The sequence below is a fragment of the Eubalaena glacialis genome, chromosome 16 (assembly GCF_028564815.1).
Source record: "Eubalaena glacialis isolate mEubGla1 chromosome 16, mEubGla1.1.hap2.+ XY, whole genome shotgun sequence".
Lineage (NCBI taxonomy): Eukaryota > Metazoa > Chordata > Mammalia > Artiodactyla > Balaenidae > Eubalaena > Eubalaena glacialis.
In genome coordinates this window covers 11,455,978-11,477,289 of record NC_083731.1, presented here as the reverse complement: position 1 = coordinate 11,477,289, position 21,312 = coordinate 11,455,978, and the positions used below count along the sequence as shown (strand labels likewise).

The following is a 21,312-nucleotide window of genomic DNA, read 5'->3' as shown; positions in this document are numbered from 1 at the left end:
GCAGATGTTTCACTGTAGGACTTAAGGGGAGAATTGTGGAACTGAAGCCATAAGAACACATCAAAATGTTACTTCTTTTAGAGTAGGATTAAAACCTTTTGCAGCCTTTGTGTAGTTTCATTCTGACACACTTTTTTTCTTCTCAACCTGCATGGGAAAAATCATTCTTACAAGATATGGGAAGATAAATAAATGTTCTCACACTCTGAGAAAACTGTTAAAAGCCCATCAAAAATTACTTGAGTTCTTGGTTCAGATCCATTGCGGTAGATACCACGTGAGACGGAAGGTGATGTGGTTCCTGCCCAGGAGTGACTTGCAGTTCACTCAAGTAGACAAGACAGCTGAAGATCACTGTTAACAAGAAGAAGCAACGTAGTAAGTGTGCAAATAGAGAAAGCAGGTCTTTACAATTTGGGGGGAAGATAAACTATTGAAACATCATATCATGTATTTTCCCATGTACAGACCCTCTTATACAGTTTCTTCCTTCTAACAATTACAGTGCTGCAGAGATTTCTCTAAGTTTGAAGAGTCTGGATATGCATTATCTGGGATAAATTAAATAAATGAGAGTAGTCCTCTGTAGCTTCCTTGTATGTGGAAGAAGAAGGAAAGCTAGTGGCACTCCTCTTATACTTTCAACAGAAAACTTTCTTTTTGGAAAAGAAATCTTGGCTAATTTAAGTGTCATTCCAGTCTCTGATTTCATGTATTTTCCAGGATTAGTATTTCAGTACTGAGCATGTATTAGTTATCTGTTGCTGCCTAACAAACTACAACACACAAAAATAAAACCTCTCATCCACATACTTGAATAGTACTAATCATAAAGTGTCCTCAACTAACATTTGATGACCTGTAGTCAACATACATTTTTTTGAACATTATCTCTATGCAAGGTGCTGTGCTCGGAGCTACCCAGAATAGGAAGAAGTAAAAGTCAAGGTCTCTGCCCTGATGGAGTTTATGTTTCAGCTGAGGGATGTAAGAGTGATGCACGTGAAATAACAGACCATAGGCTGTTTGATGGTTAGCAAAGAGCATACATATTCTGTAGTGCCGTTATTTCGTTGATAAGATAACAGAAATCTAGAAAGGCTGAAAGACTGGACAGAGGTGATGTAGCTGACATGCAGTCAAACCAGAACCAGGTTTCCAGGCCAGTGTATTTTTTCTCTCCCTTTGTTTTCAAGATAATATTTGTTTAAAGTTAAAACTATGTGGCATAGGCTGTATAAAAGCCAAATAAGTTGAGGAAAGGGAAGATGGGTCGCTTTGAGTAGTCAAAGGAGAATTACAGGAGGAGGTATGATTAGACTATGAGTGTAAAGAATAAATGGCAGAAGCAGAATAATCCAACCAGGAGAACCAAATATTTGTTATATTCACAGCACAGCTAGACTATCTTGAAAGGTACGTGTTGGGCAGTGGAGGGAAATGAGGTTGCAGAGGCTTGAAAGTGTGGGAGAGGAATTTGGACTTCATGTGGTAGACCATGGGGAAATACTCTCAGTCCTAGAGCGTGAAATGACACGATGAAACTGGGATTAAGGAAGATTATGTTTGTTTGCCAGGAGAACTGCATCGTGTGTGCATTTTTCTTTTCTTACACTCATTGTATTGGTCAGTTGCATTCTAAGTAGGTTAAACACTGTGTTGATCAGAGGCTAGCCTGTGTGTGGCCACAATTAACCCTGAAATCTCAGTGGCTGAATACATAAATGCATTTCTTATTTGCGCTACTCAGCCAACACAGGTGGATAGGGTACAGGGGTGGGGAGTTCTCCATTTACTCATTCAGGGACCCAGGCTGACAAAGGTCCCACCACTTAGAACCTCGCTGGTCGCTGTGGCAGGAGAGAAGAACAGTATGGAAGATCCCTCACTGCTCTCCAGAGCTCCAGCCTGGAAGTGAGTGACCTATATCATTTTTGCCCCCAACCCATTGGCCAGAGGTAGTCATGTGCACCCCCAAAGGGAAGTTGAGGATATTCGAGCAGTAAGTGTCTCTTCCAAGGCTCTCTGAGGACCTGGGCATATAATTCTACTTGCTTAAGAGAGACAATGTAGTGATTAAGAGTGACAGACCCTGGAGCCAGACTGCCAGAGTCTAGAGTCTGTCTCTCCACTTACTAGCTTTGTGGATCTGGGCAATTTACTGAACTTCTCTGGAGCATAATTTCCTCATCTGTAAAACAAGGATAGTAATGGGACAAGCCTCACAGAATTATTGTGAGGCTTGATTATATATAAAGTGCTTAGAGCATTATGCCATGTAATTGTTAGGAATTATTTAGTATTGCTGTTATTATTAATCTGCTGGCTTCCACTATAGCACCTGAAAGGAAGGCTAAAGTTTCTGACTCTGGTTGAGGGGACCAGTGAGAAAGAAGTTGTAGTAATTTAGGTGTGTGATGCCAACATCCGGACTAGGATGATGATTTGGGACAAAGAAAAGACGGGCAAGAGTGAGTGCAAGAGGAGAAAACCCAAGCAGGGTTCACTGGCCAAATACCTTGGATAAGAGAGGATGATCAGGTGTGGGTGACTGAGAGAATGGAGCTTGAGTTTGCAGAGAAATTAGGGGGCCCCTGCGGAGAAAGACGATAAGCTGAAAGTCCGATGTGGTGATGGGAAGTGTCTGAGGCCTGGGAAGCCACAGGAAGTGGAGGAATGGAGCCATCTCTTAATGAACATGTTTCTGTAGGACGTGACATCCTCGTGCTCCAAGTCAGGCTACAGGCACTGGGGCCAGTGCCTGTAGTACACTGGATTGAGTCCCCAGCTCCACGTCTCCGTGGCCTGGCACTCCAGTTTCCTCATCAGCAAAATGGAGAAAAAGTTATACCCACCTCTTAAGATAATGAGGATTAAATGAGATAATGCCTGTCAGGTGCTCAAAAAAGTGGCACATAGAAAACGGTCAGTAATCATTCCTTCTCAGCTAATTGAGCTTTTAGTTGAGTAGAAATTTGAGGATTATTTTTTAAGTGACCAGTTCTTCAGAGTTTAACGTAAAACAAGCTTCCAGTGACATCGGTTCTCATGAGTGCCTTTAGTCTTCCCTGGATTCAAAAGAATGGGCTGTGTTGTCACCAGATCAGCTCTTCATTTTTTCACTCTTACTTGAATAGTCAATGAGCAAATGTTTTTAGCTTTGCAAAGAGTAACAAATTACAGTGGGCTAAGAGTGACCAAAATAGACCATTTTAAAGGCTAATTTAAGGTCAATGCTTCCTCTTTTAAAATTGCCTGGTACTTTTTACTGATGGGTAGGAGTCACTGCCCTTGCCTCTTGAAATATAAAATTGTTTTCAAGCAGAACATATTTCTGTATCTAGATTTAAATTGGCTTCTTGGGAAATTAGTTCTATTCTTTAATATGTTTAGTTTATATTGCAGGGTCTTAGAGGGTCTTTGTCTTCAGTTACACAATTACGTATTCTCTAGCATATGTAATTAAGCATTTAGAGTGTTTCTTTTCATTTCATTGAAAAATTAAGAACTTCGCGGATATTTCGGTAGGGCTTTAGTATTTTGTTAATAATAGTACAAAGCAGGTGCTATTCAATTAGATGGATGTCTGAGAGCCTTCTGTGTGCGAGGCTCTGTACCACGTGCTGTGTACATAACCTATGACGTTCTCATCCTCAGGGAGCTCATAGCCTGAGTTTGTAATCTACCTACTCTTGGTTATTTGTCCTATTTAAGGGTTAGCTCACCCGCTGGCCTATAACGAAACAAGCCTTGTAATACTTTTTTCAGGGTCTGTGTGATTCAGTTCTGTCTTTTTTATGGCTGGGATATGAAGTTAGGGTTACATTCCTGATGCTGCCTCTAATTTACCAGGTACCTTTTCTGAATTTAGGTTTCTTTATAAAGTGTGGGTGATACAATCTGCTCATCCTGTTTCACAGGATTGTGAAAAGGAAGACATTACATAATGCATGGACTATTTTCGTGAATTGTTGCACTCTTCATATATACATGATGTAATTTCTAAAATCTAACCTTTACTATTCTATACTATCTATTCTGTACTATCACTGAAGGGTCTACGTGTTTATACTGACTCAAATAAAGTAGCTTTGAGAGGTTTTTTTAAATTAATCAAATGATCCTTTTAGAAATAAAAATAAAATTATGGAAGAGGTAAATATGGTTAGCTGCCATATAACTATCAGCTTTCCTAGATGATTTTTCCCAGCTACCTGTTATTATTTAAAATTGTTAATAATATATCACCTGACTGATGGAGAAAATATTTATAGGTTGTGATTTTCAAATAATGTATTATATATAAGGCCACCTCCTTATTTCTGTAACAGAACACAAAATTATACAGCATTGTCCCTGTTCTCCAAGTTTACCTACTCCTGAGGGAAATGCATGGGAAATAAACCTAAAGCCAACTAATACTACAAGACACTGGGAGGGTGCCCCAAGGCCGTGTGTGAACAGTGGCTTCATGAATGAAATAGGAAGTAAGGTCCTTTTGAAGGAGAGCAAATAGCTGAGTTGACTAGAGTACAGACCTTTTTTTTAAAAGATTAATTGGAAGTAGGTTTAAAGTTTACCTTTTTGGCAATATGGCTACTGATGATTGGATAAAATCATTTGCGCAGACTTGCGGTATAGTGGAAGAAGGAGGGAGAAGACTACTCAGAAAGGAGCATGTGTCTGTCATTCCTTTGTCAAGTGACATAGGTATTTACTACCTTGTTTGGAGGATCTTAAGAACTGACCATTAGCACTGAGAGGACGCTCTTATCTGCTATGAAACAGCATGTTGGCTTATACATACAATAGTCTATGCTGGAACATAGTCATAGAGCTAGTGTGCCATAAAGATGATCTGAAATTCAGGAAGCTTTGTTTCTGGTTTTCCTTTAGCAACTTTCACAATGGTTTCTCTTTTGGGATCCAACTCAAATGACTACATAAGTGCCACCCTGCATAAAATTTAGTGTTTTGCCCTTTTTTCTCCTTCACTTGGAAAAGTTTATTAGATGGAGTGAAGGAAAGGCCCTAAGTTCCTGACTTGCATCCTTGTGGTCTCACCTGTCTCCGTAAGGTGAAACAAGGACCAGTGCCTATTTTTGACAATGGCTTTTTAAGGTCAGCTAGCTGTCTATGAAATTAACAAAATACAAATCAGAAAGCACTCAGTAAATGGTGCTGAATCAACCATTAAGGTTAGTTTTCTTACAGGATGAAAGTTGAAAATGAGTAAGAGAAGACTTTAAAAGAAAATATTTCCAGGATATAAAGCCTAATAAAAATTTTAAGTATGACTCATGACACACCATTTCATTTCTTTAGTTCCGTTATCAAACTTGGTATCATTGCTAACATGGATACTGTATTGGGGTAATTTGGGGATTCAATAAAGCAAATTTGAGCTGGCAGATGGGTGACTGTACTTGCAGAGGTCATACTACTCATAAAAAGGTATTTATTTGAGCAAATATATAATGTTGTAAAGAATCCTGGCTACTCTGAAGTGTATGGTTTTGCATTCTACTCCCCATCTTCTTTAGGCAAGCGACAACTACACCCCACTGCTCATCCTCCCTACCCTTCCTGGTAACGCAAACCACTGAAATACAGACACAGGGTACTGTCAACTTCTGTATAAATAAGAAACCATCCCCTAGGGACCTAAGAAAAACCAAGGCTATTTGTATATTTTTTTATTCTCAAGAAGACTTTAGCAAGTGGTGCCTCCTTCCACATGAAGTCCTTGTCCTATTCCTGAGCAGTGGCCCTTGAATGCTATGCTGGCTGTTTGGGAAGAGCTTTCATTGCATTCGTCACCATCATCATTATAATGTTGCTGTCCAAAATCTGTCTACTGCTAATTTTATCCTCCCTGTAACTTTTGCTGAGAGTTGACAGTGAGCATTGAAGGACATACTCATAATTTTGTAGCATCCAGCTCTTTATTCCAAAAGAGTTTTTTGAAACAAAAGTTTATGACTCAGAACAAAACAAAACAAAAAAACTTATTATCGAGGAGATAAAGTCTAAGATTGAAAGAAACATGAACTGAAGAAATATGTTATCAAAAAAAAGAAAAGAAATATGTTACAATATTAACATTTCTACACTGGCAATATACAATTTTTTTTTTTTTTTTTTTTTTGCAATATACAATTTTAACAGTCTTTTTTTCTTTTGCCAAATTATTGGCAGGAAATATTAATGATTAAATTTTTCATTAACACAAAACTTTTCTTTCTACACTGTGAGTTATTAAAATACGCTCCCTTTTGGTGTAGTATTTGATTTACAAATTAGAACTTTGCTTAATGTTGTTCTCGAGTGTAAAAAAATGCATATATATCAATTTACTTCCAAGTCGGAGGTGAGAAATAGTGCCCAATGAAAGGAATTTAAAAGAATCCTAATTAGAAGTTAAACAATCATTTTGATTTATAAGAAAAGTCCTGCAAAGTTTGTCATACAGTTTACTTTGCTATAAATCCAAGATTTAATTCCTTTTTACTTTCCATTTAAAGACTTGGAATGTATCATCATTTGAGTTTCCGTCATTTCACGTGAGTTTTCTTCAGGGGCTGACTTCACGGCACTGGAAATTGATACACTGACTTGACGTTTCAGCATCTTCATGACCTTTCTCTTGTACCCTTTACATGCAAAGAAATATATAAAAGGGTCCATGCAGCAATTGAAGTTCATCAGGCATACTGTAAAGTGCAGAGATATCTGGAATGAATATCTTTGGCTACATTCCAGGAGATCAGGAAAACGAAGCTTCTTAATCATGTGTTGAATAATTGCAACATGATAAGGTGTGAAACAGACAACAAACACAACAATTATAAAAATAATTGTGTTGAGAGCCTTTTTGTTTACACCAGATTTCTCAGTTAATGGGTTTTGTTTGGCAGTTTTAAAGAGCTTGCAACAGATTTGAGAATAGCAGATAAGAATGATTACGAGCGGAAGTACATATCCTATGAAACATGCACCAAGCAGAATCCAGGGAAGAAATTTGGTTTCTTCAAAGTTTGGATATTCCATGCACGTAGTCCTTTCAGCCTCCTGCTTTGACATAGGTTTTAGGAGCAGTGGGAGTGTTTGAGCAAATACGAGAATCCAGACAAATATGCAAATGCATTTTGCGTGTTCAATTCTTTTCATCTTGTTGTACCGCAGGGGGTGCACCACAGCAAAGAACCGGTCAATGCTCAGGCAGGTCATGAAGTTCACACCTGCGTACGTGTTGATGTAAAACACGAGAGCAGTTATCCTACACAAGGCCTCGCCAATTCTCCAGTCAAAGCCCAGTGCATAGTAGGCTATCCGTGTAGGCAGAGCAGTGGTAAAAAGTATGTCTGAAATCACCAAATTGGTTGAATATAGAGTGGTAGAGTTGATTTTTTTCCTGTTTTGAATAATGACAGTCAAGGCCAACAAGTTTCCCACGAGCCCAATTATGAAGACGATGCTGTAATGCAGAGGCATGAGGATCCTGGCTGTGCGGTGGTGGGCGTAGAGGTCACAGTCACTTCCCAGAGGAGCTGCAGAGGGGGTAGTAAAGTTGTCCATTTTTATATCCATCAGCAGTGTTCAAGGTCTCTAAAAAAACCAAGAAGGGTACGTTTAATTAAAAGCATATTAAATAAAAGCTATATAAACTGCCTCCTATAGATCTAACTTTTAAAATTTCAAGATTGATATAATTTTTTAAAATCTGTGATACGTAATGTGGTTACATACCATATAGTAACAGAAAGAACAGAGAATAAAATTTACGTTTTTACTCTCACAATTTGGTGGTTTTGGCAAAGCTCTGGCAAAGGAAATAGAACCATTTAAATAGGGCAAATGTATTTTTGTGACAAGAGGGAATGCACTAACTTTTTAGGCAGAAATTTCCCCTTCCTTTTTCTGAATCATCGTCTGGTTAAGAGTAAAATCATGTAAAGCACCCCACGTTTCAGGAAGCATAAAACTTTGCTTTTAAATTGAATATCAGTTGGACTTTTTTTTTTCTGCCAAATGCATATCACTGCCAGGAAATGAAGTCAGTCACACATTTATGTAGTGAAATATGAACTTACCACAGTGATCTGATTTGTGTTAACCCAAAAATTATGAGAAACAAGCTAAGGCCTTTGTTAGGTTTTCTTAAAAAAAAAAAAAAAGAAAGAAAGAAAAGAAGACGATGACCACAACAACCCCGACAAAAAAGAAGAAAAAGAAACAAAAAGGGAAAAAACATAAGAGCTTCAAGGGGAAACTTTAAAATTAATGCAGATACCCCACTGATGCATGCAGTATGTGTTCCTACATGTACACACTGTAGGAAGCATTACACATGTGGTGTTCTGTGTTCTGCTTTATTCATTTACCATGTTCATGGATCAGTGTAATCTATATTTTTGTCATATGTGTAGATCTTATATAGACATTTGATAGATATTCTGCAGTATTACAGTGTGTTAATGCATAATTTGCTTACCTACTCCCTTGATGAATATCTGGATTATTTCCAACTCTTTTCTTGTTATAAATAATGTCTAAGATGAAATTTCAAGTCCTAAGTTGAAAAGTGGAAAACTCCTACAATAAAATTCCATATATGAGGTTGAACTTTGATAAAACTAAGGAAGAGAAGAGCAACAAATTCTGTGAAGTTATTTTTAGAAGAAAAATAATTTTCTGATAGGTCTATCTCTATGCACAAATCTGAAAGTCACCAAAGCTGAGGGAAAAGTTCAGTATATCTAGTGATGATGGTACTATATGTTAAAGGAAAGAACTCTATCCCTAGCCTTATCAAAGCAGTGACTACAAATCTACATCTCCGACTGCTGTACTAAATGAATTGGAGCTCTGCTAACTTAGTTCTAACCGTCTTAAAACAGTGATGCTGACGGACAAGGAGGGTTCTGAGAGGATTGCACTAATGTCATAGGTGTGTATTATCTACAGTGTTGATAGGTTAATCATGAAAATATAGGAATACAACCTAAAGCAAAAGGGAGCAACAAAGGAAGTAGAACTTTTTATTAATCAGGGGAATACAAGAAAGGAGACTGGGAAAAAGCAAAGGATGAGGATGATAGGTAGAAAACACAAAATAAGAGGGTAGGAAATGCGTCACAACAAATGTAAATGGCTTGAACTCACCGATTAGAAGACAGAGACCGTCAGTTTGGATTTTTAAAAATCCAGCTGCATGCTGCTTAGAAGAGAGGAAACTCAAAGCGATTTGGGAAGTTTGAAAGCAGAGGCACGGGAAGACACACACCAGGCAAACCCCAACCAGTGGAAAGCCAGAGTAGCAATAGTAACATCAGAAAAAAAATAGAATTCAAGGCACAATCAATATTAATAGGGGTAAAGAAGGTCGCTACACAAGTTCAAAAGAACAGTTCACCAAGGACATAAAAAGAATCATGAATTGTACGTGTAACAGCAAAATTTCACAGAATTTAAAGGAGAAATGGTCAAATCCACAGCCGTAATGGGAGATTTTAACACATTTTTATTAGAATATGACAGGTAAAAAAAAGATTGACCCAACATGACTTAAAAGCTAACAGAATTTGTGCTGAAAGCACATTAGAATTATTTGCAAATTTAACCATGTACTAGATCATGAGAGGTGTCTCAGATTTCTCAGAAAATCATTAGCTAGCAGCTCACATTCCTTGTGAGTAGTACAGTGCAACTAAGTTAGAAATCAAAAATAAAAAGATAAAGGATGCACTTGGAATCTAAAAATATATTTTTCTGAGGAACTCATGGGTTAAGAAATCACAATGCAGAATTTGAAGTGCTTAGAACCAAAGGACAAAAATACTACAAAACTGTGGAATGCAGCTAAATAGTTAATCCGAGATTGATGCAAAGCCTTGAATGCATTTATTTCTTAAAAAATTGAAAATAGCTAAGTTAAATATACAGCTCAAGAAGCTAGAAAAGAACTGAGTTTGCCCCCAAAAAGTAGAATAATAAAATTAATTGGAGATATTAATGAAATAGAAAACAAAACAAACAAAAACCAATAAATATGGACTTTATATTTTGTGCGGGGGTTGGGGGATGGAGTGATTCTTGAAAGGGAAATCGTGTAAACTGCAGTTGTGGAATAAAAGTAGGAAAACTTCATCCAGTTAGTAGGGAAAGGCTTCGCTCGTGTGAGAAGTGGCTTTCAGGAGCCGAGACTGGACATGAGGGAGAGGTGGAAATTCCAGGCACAGGTTGCAGTTTAGGAACAGGCATCAAGAGCTGCCTTTTTTTTTCTAATTTTTGTGAAAAAATTTTTTTTCTGAAAATCTCAACATGTAAATTTTATTTCAAGGAGTCTTCCAAAGCAGGTTCCTGGGAACCGCCTTTAAAATACACGGTGGGGAAAAAAATACACTGTGGAGTCTGCTAATCCTGCATCTGAATAATAATTATTGTAGAGATTAGGAAAGTTAGACTAATGTATGAATCAGAGAATGTGCCATTGCCCACCAGTTGTAAATGCATGCCCAGCTGCTTCACTGAATGAAATAAAGCATCCAGTAGAGTCACAAAAGGCAGTGTTTTCAGAACATTTTAAGTTAAGGAAAAGATGTTTAACACAGTGTTAATTTTAAGTGCGAAAATTTGCAACCAAATCAAATGTTAGGGAACTGGTTAAGTATTTTATGGCCATATAGTAGAATACGATGCAGCCACTGAAAATGGCAATGTAGATGCCTATTTCCTGACAGAGAATGATGTTAAGTAAGGAAAGCAGATTCCACAACAGGCCACTTTGCGGGTAGGAAAAGCAACTATTCACACACGCATCCCTGCATGGATATATAGGCCAAAACATAATTCACAAGTACAAGTAATTTTTGAGTTTCATCATATAGTCTAAATTTTTAACACCAAGCATGAATTGACTATGAAATTAGTAAATAGGTAAATAATTTTTTTTAATCTGAAGAAATCTTTTTTGAAATTGAGCTCTTCTTGCAAAAGCCTTGTCCTCTGACATACTTTTCAAAGCTAGTGCTCTTTATTCAGATTTATGCCTTAGTTTTCACTAGGTGCCTACCTTAAGTCATGTCTGGAAGAACCGTCCCGGCAGCCCTGCAAGCCAGGTGCTGCCATCACCCACCCACTCTCCACTCGAGGAAACCACTGTCAGAGAAGGTAAGGGTCATGCTGGATCCTTCTCTCTGCCAGCCTGGCTTCAAGCCTCCTACTCTGTCCAGTCCGCAGCAGGGGCAGCTGCTTCACGCTGCCTTTCAAGAACTGAGACTTTGTGGTTTCAAAGTGGTCTAGGCTTCAGGGCCATCCTCACCTGTACACAAACAGCCGGGGCACACGTGGCCTAGCCGTTCCAGAGCAGGGAGACGATTCTTCCAGAGGACAACGGGACCCCCACCCCAGGAGAGGTGCCTTCCCAAGTGGGAGGCCAGACTGGTGGACGCTGCGACATAGAGCCCTGAGGGGGAGACTGGGGAAGGGCTGTTTGCTGCGCGCCCCTGCCCCGAGTCAGTCCAAGAAAGGCACTTGCACAACGTGGATGTGAAAATGGGCTGACCCAGAGGATCTCAGGTAAAGGAGAATCTGGGCTGTTTTGAAATGTGTTCTTTTGGATATTTAGTAACCTCTGGAAGGTTGATTCCATCCGTCAGCAGCTCTAGTGTATTACCTTCGGTGTTACTTGTCCTGTGTTATTAATGCTATAGTTTTAGTCCGTTTTATCTTTTCCAAATTGAGAGGAAACCACTTTCACATACTTGACTGTTCTTATCCCGTTCTTATATCAACCAATCCCAATTTATTATCATCTTCCCTCAGAAATATTCTTTTATCCCTTCCTTTAATCATTTTAGGATTCAGGATTACTTTCCTGAACCTTGACTTACTCCATTCTTTTATTCAGCAAAAATTGCTTTTAGTGCCTCCTCCATATGCTAGATCCTGGAAATTCAGAAATGATACCTTTTAATGTCTGAGGACCTTAAACTGAAGGATGGATGTTGGGAATGTGCTGTTGTCTGAATGAGGTGTTATCTCAGTATTTGCTATGTTTCTTCTCTCACACACACCCGGGCTCTGCTTGCTCTTTGCATTACAGTGCTCCTTTACCAACCTTTGGATTGCAAATTCCCCTTTTAACTGTTTCTAGTCCTTCCTCTTTTAGTCATAACTAAATCCTTTCTTTCCTTCTTTCTTTCTTTCACTATATTTTAAATATTTGTCATAATCATTAGACAACAGCGTCTGACATGGTATTTAGGATAGATATACTGAGTTGTACTTGAAAGTGTTGATACTATGGCTCATCATTTTATTGCCTTAAGAAAAGCAAAAAGAAATGTTCTAAATTTTTTTTCCTTAGAATACTTGTACCTGTAATAATTATAATTTCCTCATAATGCTTTCTAATGAAAAGATGTACAATGTCCCTAAGTTGTCCTTAGTGCCTCACAGCTGAGAGACAAGAATGAGGATTGCAAGCTTTGCCCTGAGGGCACAGATAGTACCTGGGCTGCGGGAAGTGTGGGTACTTATTCAGGTTCCACCCAAGGAACTACGGGGCAGCCATCTGTGCCCGTTCTCTTAACATTTTTGTTAATAAGCAAAGGAGGCTATCTCAGGTTTGTCTCTGTAATGCAATATTGATCCTTTTAACTTTACTATTATCCTAACATGTGTAAAACAGCAAGTTCTTCCATAGCAAAATATCCTCCAAAGTATTTTCACTTACATTTTTGAAAGTGGGCCTGTGTGTGCTTTTCTCTAGAATTGATTTCCTCACTAATAGAGTAGCTAGTGTTTCTTAAGACACTATCGTGTCATTTTTGCATAACCAGACATGTTGACATGAACTGTCAAGTTCTTTCTAGCCGCAGAAAGGAAAAAATAAAAGGCCCCCTCAAAACTCATTTATTAGTATTAAAGAAAACTAAGAGCTAATGTGATTTGTACTCTAGAACTGTTTACCCTGGATAGCAACTTGGAGGCATTTGTGATTTTTCACAGGGTACTTCTGCAATCCCAATTTACTTGCTTGGATAATGATTTTCTTAGCTTCTATTTGTGGCAGAAACAGAATAAAATCCTCACTATATTCAAAGATTTAGTAAATGCGAGAATACCGGCTTTTAGTATTTAGCTTTAAGATTCCTGAAATGTCACCTTTACCCCTAATATTTATTCACTTAATAATCATCAACACTTAAAAATGAGAAGGGGTTAAACTTCTAGTAATTTTGTTTAAATTCAGGCCTTAGCAATGAATCGAATGGGTCAAATCATGCTGACATGATCATTAATAAGAGGTGACTTCCCTGTGAGGTGAAGTCTGCTCAGGACCATGTTTACACATTGAGATGATGTGACTCAAAGTGCCCACAGTGGCCTGCACCAAAGAGGAAGTTCCAGGAGTATGCTCTCAAAAACAACCCGAAGAATGGACGTGCAGATACAAGTGATACGTGTCTGTTGTTAAATGATGAGTGTTGTTGTTTGATCCCATTGTTTGTCTGATTTCTGTTGCTACACTGTCCTTTGGTTATTTTGTTGAAGAGGGGTAAGATTGAGGGAAAATTTCTGGAGTGGGAAAATAAAGTCACTGGGAAAGGAGGGGGCAGAGGAAGGCTCCAGGCTCAAAGGAGCAACAAGGATTTGGTCTCCTGGGAAGCAGACGAGCACAGATGGGTCAGGACAGCAGGCTGAGGCTGTTTACTGCCTTGAGGACAAACATACCCCGTGGAAGAAAGAAATCATTGCTGCTTCCTCCTGTTACCTAGTTTTATACGTATTTGTCAGTTGCTTGAAAAAGCCTCCTTGTTCTTGAAGCTGAGCAAACAGGGACATCTGAGTTTGGTCCAGTGTCACACACACCGGGGCCTAGCACTCAACCAGTCATGTTTCTCACCTGCTTTAAGGTGACTCAACAACCGTCACCTGAGCAATTATGTGTCCCACTGGCCTGCAAAATAGGCAGGTGCAAAACAGGCATCCCTGAGGCACAGACGGGCAGTGACCAGCACAGGCCCAGCCTCGCGTCCCTCCACTGGTGCAGTCTGATGGCCGTTCCAGACTACTACACCGCTCTCACCCGCTCTGACAGCCAGCACACACCCCGATAACCTAGTCAAAGAAATCTTCCTGCACTATCAGATGATTCTTTTTTTTTTTTTTTTTTTTCACTAGCTTTGAGTCTTAAGTTGATAGCTGTGTCCAAGATTGATTTTTTGGGAGGCTATATAGGGAAGATTGTCCAGAAAGGTGACCACTGACAGGTGCCCCCACTTTCTCAGACAGAACCTCCCACGTGCCAGAGTGTTTATGTCAGGAGTCGAGTCGTCTGTGGTCAGTGTGTCTGAGGGCACCTCTCTTCCCTGTCTCCCAGGGAGCTCGCTTGCTTACATCCTCTGGCTTGTGGAAGGGTGACCCTGCAGCTGACCCCAGGACACAGCCTGGTCCTGCCCACCTCTCAGTAGGTCTGCACAGGGTCATGTGCAGGACAGTGCACAGGGAGCTTCTTCAGAACAGGAAGAAAAAAAAACCAGCATTGGCCCATCTGCACTTTCCTCTTTGTGCCTCAGTGGTGTCCTGAACCCAGTGGGCACCCGCTAAAGACACTTCACCTTCTGTAAACACGTACATTGGAATTGATGGGAAAGTGAAAGGTGCCTGACATTTGTGTTATCTGGTTAAACACCCACTTGCACATTTGGGGTTTTACATAGTCTGGCTATTTTTCTTTCACCTTTCACTGATTATTTATTCCTTGTTATTTATTAAAGGCAGCTTTAATACTGACTAGGATGGTATGAAAGTCTTCAGAGATGAAGACAGAGGAGGTGGTAGCACTACGGACTTGAAATATATGGCATAATGTTTAGGAACTGGAAGAAAAAATAATCCCACCATAATACTCATTTCAGTGTAAGGAAGACAAATACTGTGTTTCCCTGTGGCATGATTTGACCTGTATGTAGGATAACCAACTGCATAATATACAAAGACTCCTTATAATGAAGGGCTGCGTCCGTATAATCTTTATCCTCTGAATCCAAAATATTTCTAGAAACAATATGTACCCTTTCTCCTTAAAGTTCAAGGGAGTTTCAAATTTTGATTTTCGTCTCTATTACCTCATAGAAATTAGTCAGAAACATTAAATATCCTTCTTTTATGGATAAGCAAAATTCGGGAGAGATTAGATCATTTGCTCAGGGTCCCCCCTGAGGACAGTTGCCAAGCCGGGGACCACGCCGGCGCGCAGGCCTCCGTGTCCTCGGCACCCGCTGCCTCCTGCCGGCCAGCAGTTCCTGGGCCTCCAGCCCGCTGGCCCCCGGCCCCTCCTCTGCACGTTCCCTTCTGTCTGTCCGTCTGTCTGTCCGTCTGCCTGTGTGCGTGCCGCTCCCACTGCTCTGCCTGCCTCAGGCCGCCCTCACTCCTCCGGGGAGTTGCAGCTGCAGCACGCACAGTGCCGTTCAAGTGGCGCCGAGGCAAACTGAAAGCCGTCTGTCAGGCCACACGGTCTCCTTCGTGCTCAGGGCCTGCTTCCCTCTTCAGCTGGATCTCTAGCCGTCTTCCATCCTGCGACCCCCTGGCTCCGGCCCTACTAGATTGCTTGCTGTCTTTTGATGTCCTGTGTTCTCTCACAGCTCTGTTCCTTTCTGACCCTCTTCCTTCTCTCTGGAGCCTCCTCTCCCCGGTCCTGCATCCTCAGCTCCTGCTTTCCTTCAGGGCTTCGTTCAGAATCAGCTGCTCCTGGAAGTTTCCCTGGTTTTATCCTCTCCTGCTCCCCCGACAGCACCTCCCCACCCCCGCAGAAAGGCAGCGTGGGGTGTCCTCACCAGGGCACTGCCCTCTGTACTGGCATCTGTACTGTGTGTTTTGTTTCTGTTTCCTACTGGCCTGTGAAGTCCTGAGAGTGGGGGCTGTGTTGTTAATTTTGTGCATCTCCAGCTGGCCCATGATTGATGCTCAATAAATATCCATTAAGGAATAGCAGAATCCCAGCTTTCTTGATCCTCAAAGTTTCTTATCAGACTGCAGGATACGTTTGATTGATAATAGTAACCAGTATTATTCAGCATAGACTGTGTCCCAGGCACTGCCCTGGGCACCCTATGTATATTCACTCACTGAATCTCACAAAACTTTCCCAAATCCATTACCACTGGTGAAACTGAGGCACAGAGCACTTAGGAGTCTTGCCTGAAGACACAGCTGTTAAGTGTCAGGATTTAATCCAGGCAGTGTGGCTCCAGAAATCACATTCAGTGTAGTATGTTTTAGCCCTAGCTCCTATTTCCAGCATGATCTGATGTTATCGGTAGGAAACAAGTAAAATAGGAAGACATCTCAAAACTTTAACGCATACCAACTCATACACCTGTCTCAACCAGCGAGCAGAGAAGGGCTAGGGAGATGGGAAGAGGGAGCAGGGAGGGAAGGAGGGAAATATGTTGATATAAATAAGGAATTTATTAATTTATTTGTAGCATATTTCAAAGTAAGTAAAAGTTTTGTAAATAAATTTAGATTTTTACTATTTTTAACAAGATTTCTATAAAACAGTTTGAAATTTCCACTGAGAGAAGATGGTGAATACCTAGGATAGCTCTTATGCTGTTAATTTATTTTTATACTGCTATTTAAATATTTGCAGATATTTAACAAAATATTTTTATTCTTCTCTTTGGGCTTTCCAGATACCACAAGGATCTTTGTTACCTCTGTTGTTTTCAGAGGATTTTAACGTGTGTTATTTCATCTTACATTGAAGCCCACTATTTTACAAACTTCCTGGGAAGCTGGGAAGGATACAGACTGGAGGATACTGCACATCCTCAGCACATACACAACCAGGGCATTTTAACAACTCCAGGAGGCCCTTAACCATAGCAGAGAGAAAACTGTCACTAGTAAACTCCTTTACTGGGTGGTGAGCTCTTTTTTTAGATGTAAACTTCTTAAGGATGATGGCTTTATCTCATTTTATCCCATAGAGTGTTTCAGAACTGGCCAGCAAGAGATATCTAGTAAATGCCTATGGAAAGCACAAATGAATGAAAGTCATATAGTGACCTGAGGTAATATTTATTCCATTAAATGACTGGTCATGTTACTGAAAAGCTCTCAGAAGCTAGTTGAAAGTAATTTATAAAAGGAATTCCCGCCACCACATGATAGGTGAACCTTGTGAGTGAGAATGCTTTCTGGAGTGGTGTGCTCTTTGCAGTATTATGTCCAAAAACTATGATTAACCCCCAAGAGAAAACATGCACTGAAATACTAGCAAATGCAAAGTCCAGACAGAAAACACAGATATATAATCATCCATAGACTCAGTCTTTATGTAAAATATTTTCTAAAGATCTGGAAATAAGTTCAAGAAAAATAATTCCCATAGAAATGATAGGGCAAGGAAACTTTGCGTATCGGATTCATCCTTCCGTGGTTTAATGGGCAGAGGGAGGAGAGAATGGTAACAGGCCGTTTTCCAGCACTTACTGTGAGAGCCAGTGCTGTAAGACCTGGGCAGTATGATTACTCCCCATTTTACAAATGAAGCAGTTGAAGCCTGGGAAGTAACTTGTCCAGAGCCACACAGCTGGTAAATAACGGAGCCCCAGTTCAAGCCTGACTCCAGAGCCCATGCTCTTAACCACTACACTATATTGTACTTAAAGTGAGACCACCCCCCACCAAAATAAAAAAAAACACACCCTCCTTTAGAGGAAGTCTCTGCACAGCTTATATTTTACCAAGTTTTTGTTACCTCCATTCCCAACCTGGACGTAAATACTGGCAATTCACTGCATATAATTCATTGTTTTGTGATATTTTTTAGGCACACAGAAGTTCTAGAAAAAAATACGGAGATGTGTTTAGTCTTTCTGATCATCAAATAAACATAAAGCAAACAAGAGATGTTCTTTTTTCACTTATTAGATTAATAGTTTATATGTAGAATTAAAATACTCATGTTGGCTGAGAAGCAGCGAGGCCCAGACTGTCACTGGTGGGAGGGTAAATTGGTAAAATGTTTTTGTAAACTGAAAAATATCCATTTATATCTGAAGTTGTTTTTTTTTTTTAAATGTGTACCCTTTGCCCCAGGAATTCTACTACTGGAATTCTATCCTGAGAAATAATAGAAAGTATAAAAGTAGAGAAATAATAGAAGTATAGGAAAGACTTTTATGTACTTACATATGTGGTCAAATAGTAACATGTACTAACTCTTTTATTTTAAACTGTGCTGTATAACTTGTTATAAGTACAGTACATTTAAGTGTAGGAATACTGCATTTTAAAATAACTTTGTTCCTTTCCTTCATAAAGTATCCTGAAATACTGGCAGTATTTGATGATTAATATTTGATACTGTTTTTTGTAATTGTGAGTTCACACAGAAGTACAAAGTAAGCCCTGTTTTTTGGCAAAGATCTTTCTGGCATGATCCATTGCTTTCACCCAGCTTAGTATCAGCTTATTAGAACTGCCGGTCACCAGAGAGTCTCAACTATATTAATGATAAAATCTTTGTTAGAAATGTTTATAGCTTTTTGTTGAATAGATTCTTTACCTTTACCTTAAACCTTAATTAGGGCTTCAAAGTTTTTCTTAACTCACAAGCCTTTGTTGAAAAAGCAAAATATCTGGTACTTACCTCTTAGTGCCTTGTTGGGACCTCTGTGTGGTAGCAGTCAGTATTCGCCCAAACTGAAGTAGGTTAACCTTGGCACGTTGTTTTAAGGGAGATTATGCAGACATCCTTTTATGGTGGTGGCTTTTTTTCTGTCACCCTGTGACTGAGCACAGTAATGATCAGTTAGCCTCATGTGTGCGTGTGCACTTTTTTTTTTTAATAGGAAGTGAAATTTTTCTGTTAGTGATTTTTTAAAAAAGAGTTATCCAAAAACCCCTTGGAATTTATGAATTTTTGATATCTATGGAACTTTATAAATTTTTCTATAAAGATTTAAGTTTAAAAAAAATCCTTTGGAAGAGACTGAAGCAATAAACCTTAACCAGGAAAAAAAAAAAGAATCATAGTTATTGATGATTTTTTATCCATATTATGTGTAAAGTGTGAGTTTTTAAAGGTTTTAAGGGAAAAAAGGTCACTTTTGACAATTCTGTCTGCCTGGAAACTTGGTGCAGGGAGTAGTTCACTCATTCTGTATCTTATCAACAGCTTAATGAGAAAGAAACAGAAATTTCTGTGGTGAGTGGAGAAAAATGCTCTTTTGCATGTGTACAGTGATTAGTCAGTATTTTCAGGCAGGAGACCAACTGACTGGATCGCTGATTGCGTGGACACATGCATGACAAGGGAAGAGTTGAAGGGGGCATCCTACAGCTAGAATTGCCTCTCGTGCACAGGATGAAGGAGACCTGTGCTGTTCACCTTCAAGTCTTAATGGACTCAGTTTAAACCAACAGTGTCACATGGCTATCAAAATGCAAATTGATTTGCAGGCTAAAATAATGGAAATATAACGCTCAGAACAAGAGAGATGATCTGGCCATTCCCAGTGAGCTCAGGAGGCTGCGTTTTACCAGGGCACGGATGACCTCAGAGCATGGGTGGTGAGGGGTCTGGATGCCAGGTCTTAGGAGAAATGATGGAATAAACTGAGCATGTCTGGGCTCGGCAGGGACGTGATCTTTATCCTCACGTGTTAGGAATCTCTCATGGTAAAGGGTTTAGATTGTATGTGTCAGTCTTCCTAACTCCAGAGAGTAGAAGGCAGGCCCGTAAAAGGAGGTTACCAGACAGCTTTCAAATCAAAATGTGAAAGTAGATCTCAAAAGTTGAGATCATAAAAAAATGGCATGTTGTCTCTTATTCAGGTGCTTGCATAAACCGGATGACTATTTTGAGGGATGTTGTAGAGAGAATTGAATCATTTGGTAGGAATTTGTAACCCTGTGACCTCAGAGGCCCTTCCACTCCAGGATTCTGTCAAAGTGGCTGAGGACCTTTAGCCTCTCAGTGGTGTTATCCCATTGAGGGGCTTGTTAGGTTCTTATAAGCTCTAAAGTGCTGAAGATCTGTAGAGAAACCTTGTCAAACAAAAGAGCTACAACTCACCTAAATTCTTTTGGTCTCCACCCCATTATATAAAATAAAAGTATTGAACTAAATGATCACCAAGATAATTCCTAGTCCAATAATTCTGTGAGGGGAAAATACAGAGATTTTATGATTTGGTGGATCAATATGATAAAATCTTCTAGAACTAGTTCCTTTAAAACTTGGATTGAAGAATCCTTGAAGAAGGCACTGTTGAGAAGAAGTTTTTCAATTTGTTGAAAAGCCATCCTGGTGGGGTTTTGGTTTTTAGTTTTTGAAATAGTTTTTATTAAGTAAAACGTTGTTATATCATGAAATCTAGGTAAAGTAAATGTTCTAGCAAACTGGATCTCCCCTTTTTTTTGGTATTAGAGTAGTCAAGTGTATAAAGAAGAGGTGATAGGGTAATTGTCCTCTGAGATGCCGTTGAGGTTTAGTGTGAGATAATTCATGAGCTCACAAACCTTATTTTTATTGTTGAAAGTTACCAGGATTTCTTTAGTTGTACTGTAAAAGTGGAGTCCATGTTCTTTTCTGTTGAAGAGGTAAGATGGACGTTTGTGACCTGAACTGAGAGTTTCTACTATTTTATTTGTTCTGTCAAGCACAGTTGTGAGTATAGAGTAGATACTCAATAAATATTAGTGACGTTAGTGAATGAATTCTTTATAACTCGTGTTCCTCTTTTCTGAACTTCAGCCCTATATGCTTAAGCCAGATAGGACTTCCAGATTTTAGCTGTTCACAATACGAAAAGGTCCAACTGAGTTATTGTTGCCAGTATAAGGAACAAATGTTGTCATAAAATAAGGAAAAGAGAAAAACTGGTCAGTGACTAAAAACAGTGTGTATAGAAATAGCAATGGAAATTTTCTACAAAACAACCTGTGTAACCATGGTCTGAAATATATGCTTTTGTATTATGGGTAGATGTGGTTTAGTATTTAGTCATCATTTAAAACTACACAGTGATGAATAACTTCTAAGGAATTTTGAAACTTCTTCTATTGGTATATAAGATATGAGCTGGGGTCATTAAAATTCCTATCAATATTTCTTAGTTTACATTGGAATGTAACCTCAAGCAAGAACTCTGCTTCAGATTTTTTATTATAGCTTCACTCTTTACACTTTATTGCTAAATGTAAACAGAAGACCTTCTATAAGTTAAGTACCTAAAGACATGTTCTGTAGTGAGAAACTCAAGTGCAACCAAAATAGAGTTTTCTTAT

General features: G+C 39.3%; 2 protein-coding genes across 2 annotated transcripts in view; one reads left to right on the top strand and one right to left on the bottom strand.

Annotated features, from left to right (window-relative positions):
• The window catches only part of UBAC2 (UBA domain containing 2), a 158,893-nt gene that overhangs the window by 70,928 nt on the left and 66,653 nt on the right, over positions 1-21,312 (top strand). The gene's annotated exons all lie outside the window — the stretch shown is intronic.
• Positions 6,508-18,711, bottom strand: LOC133076555 (G-protein coupled receptor 183). The gene is made up of 2 exons (XM_061171106.1): positions 18,671-18,711; positions 6,508-7,608 (listed from the first exon to the last, which is right to left on the bottom strand). Exon 2 carries the CDS (start codon positions 7,588-7,590, stop codon positions 6,508-6,510), a length of 1,083 nt encoding a protein of 360 aa, XP_061027089.1. The 5' UTR covers positions 7,591-7,608; positions 18,671-18,711.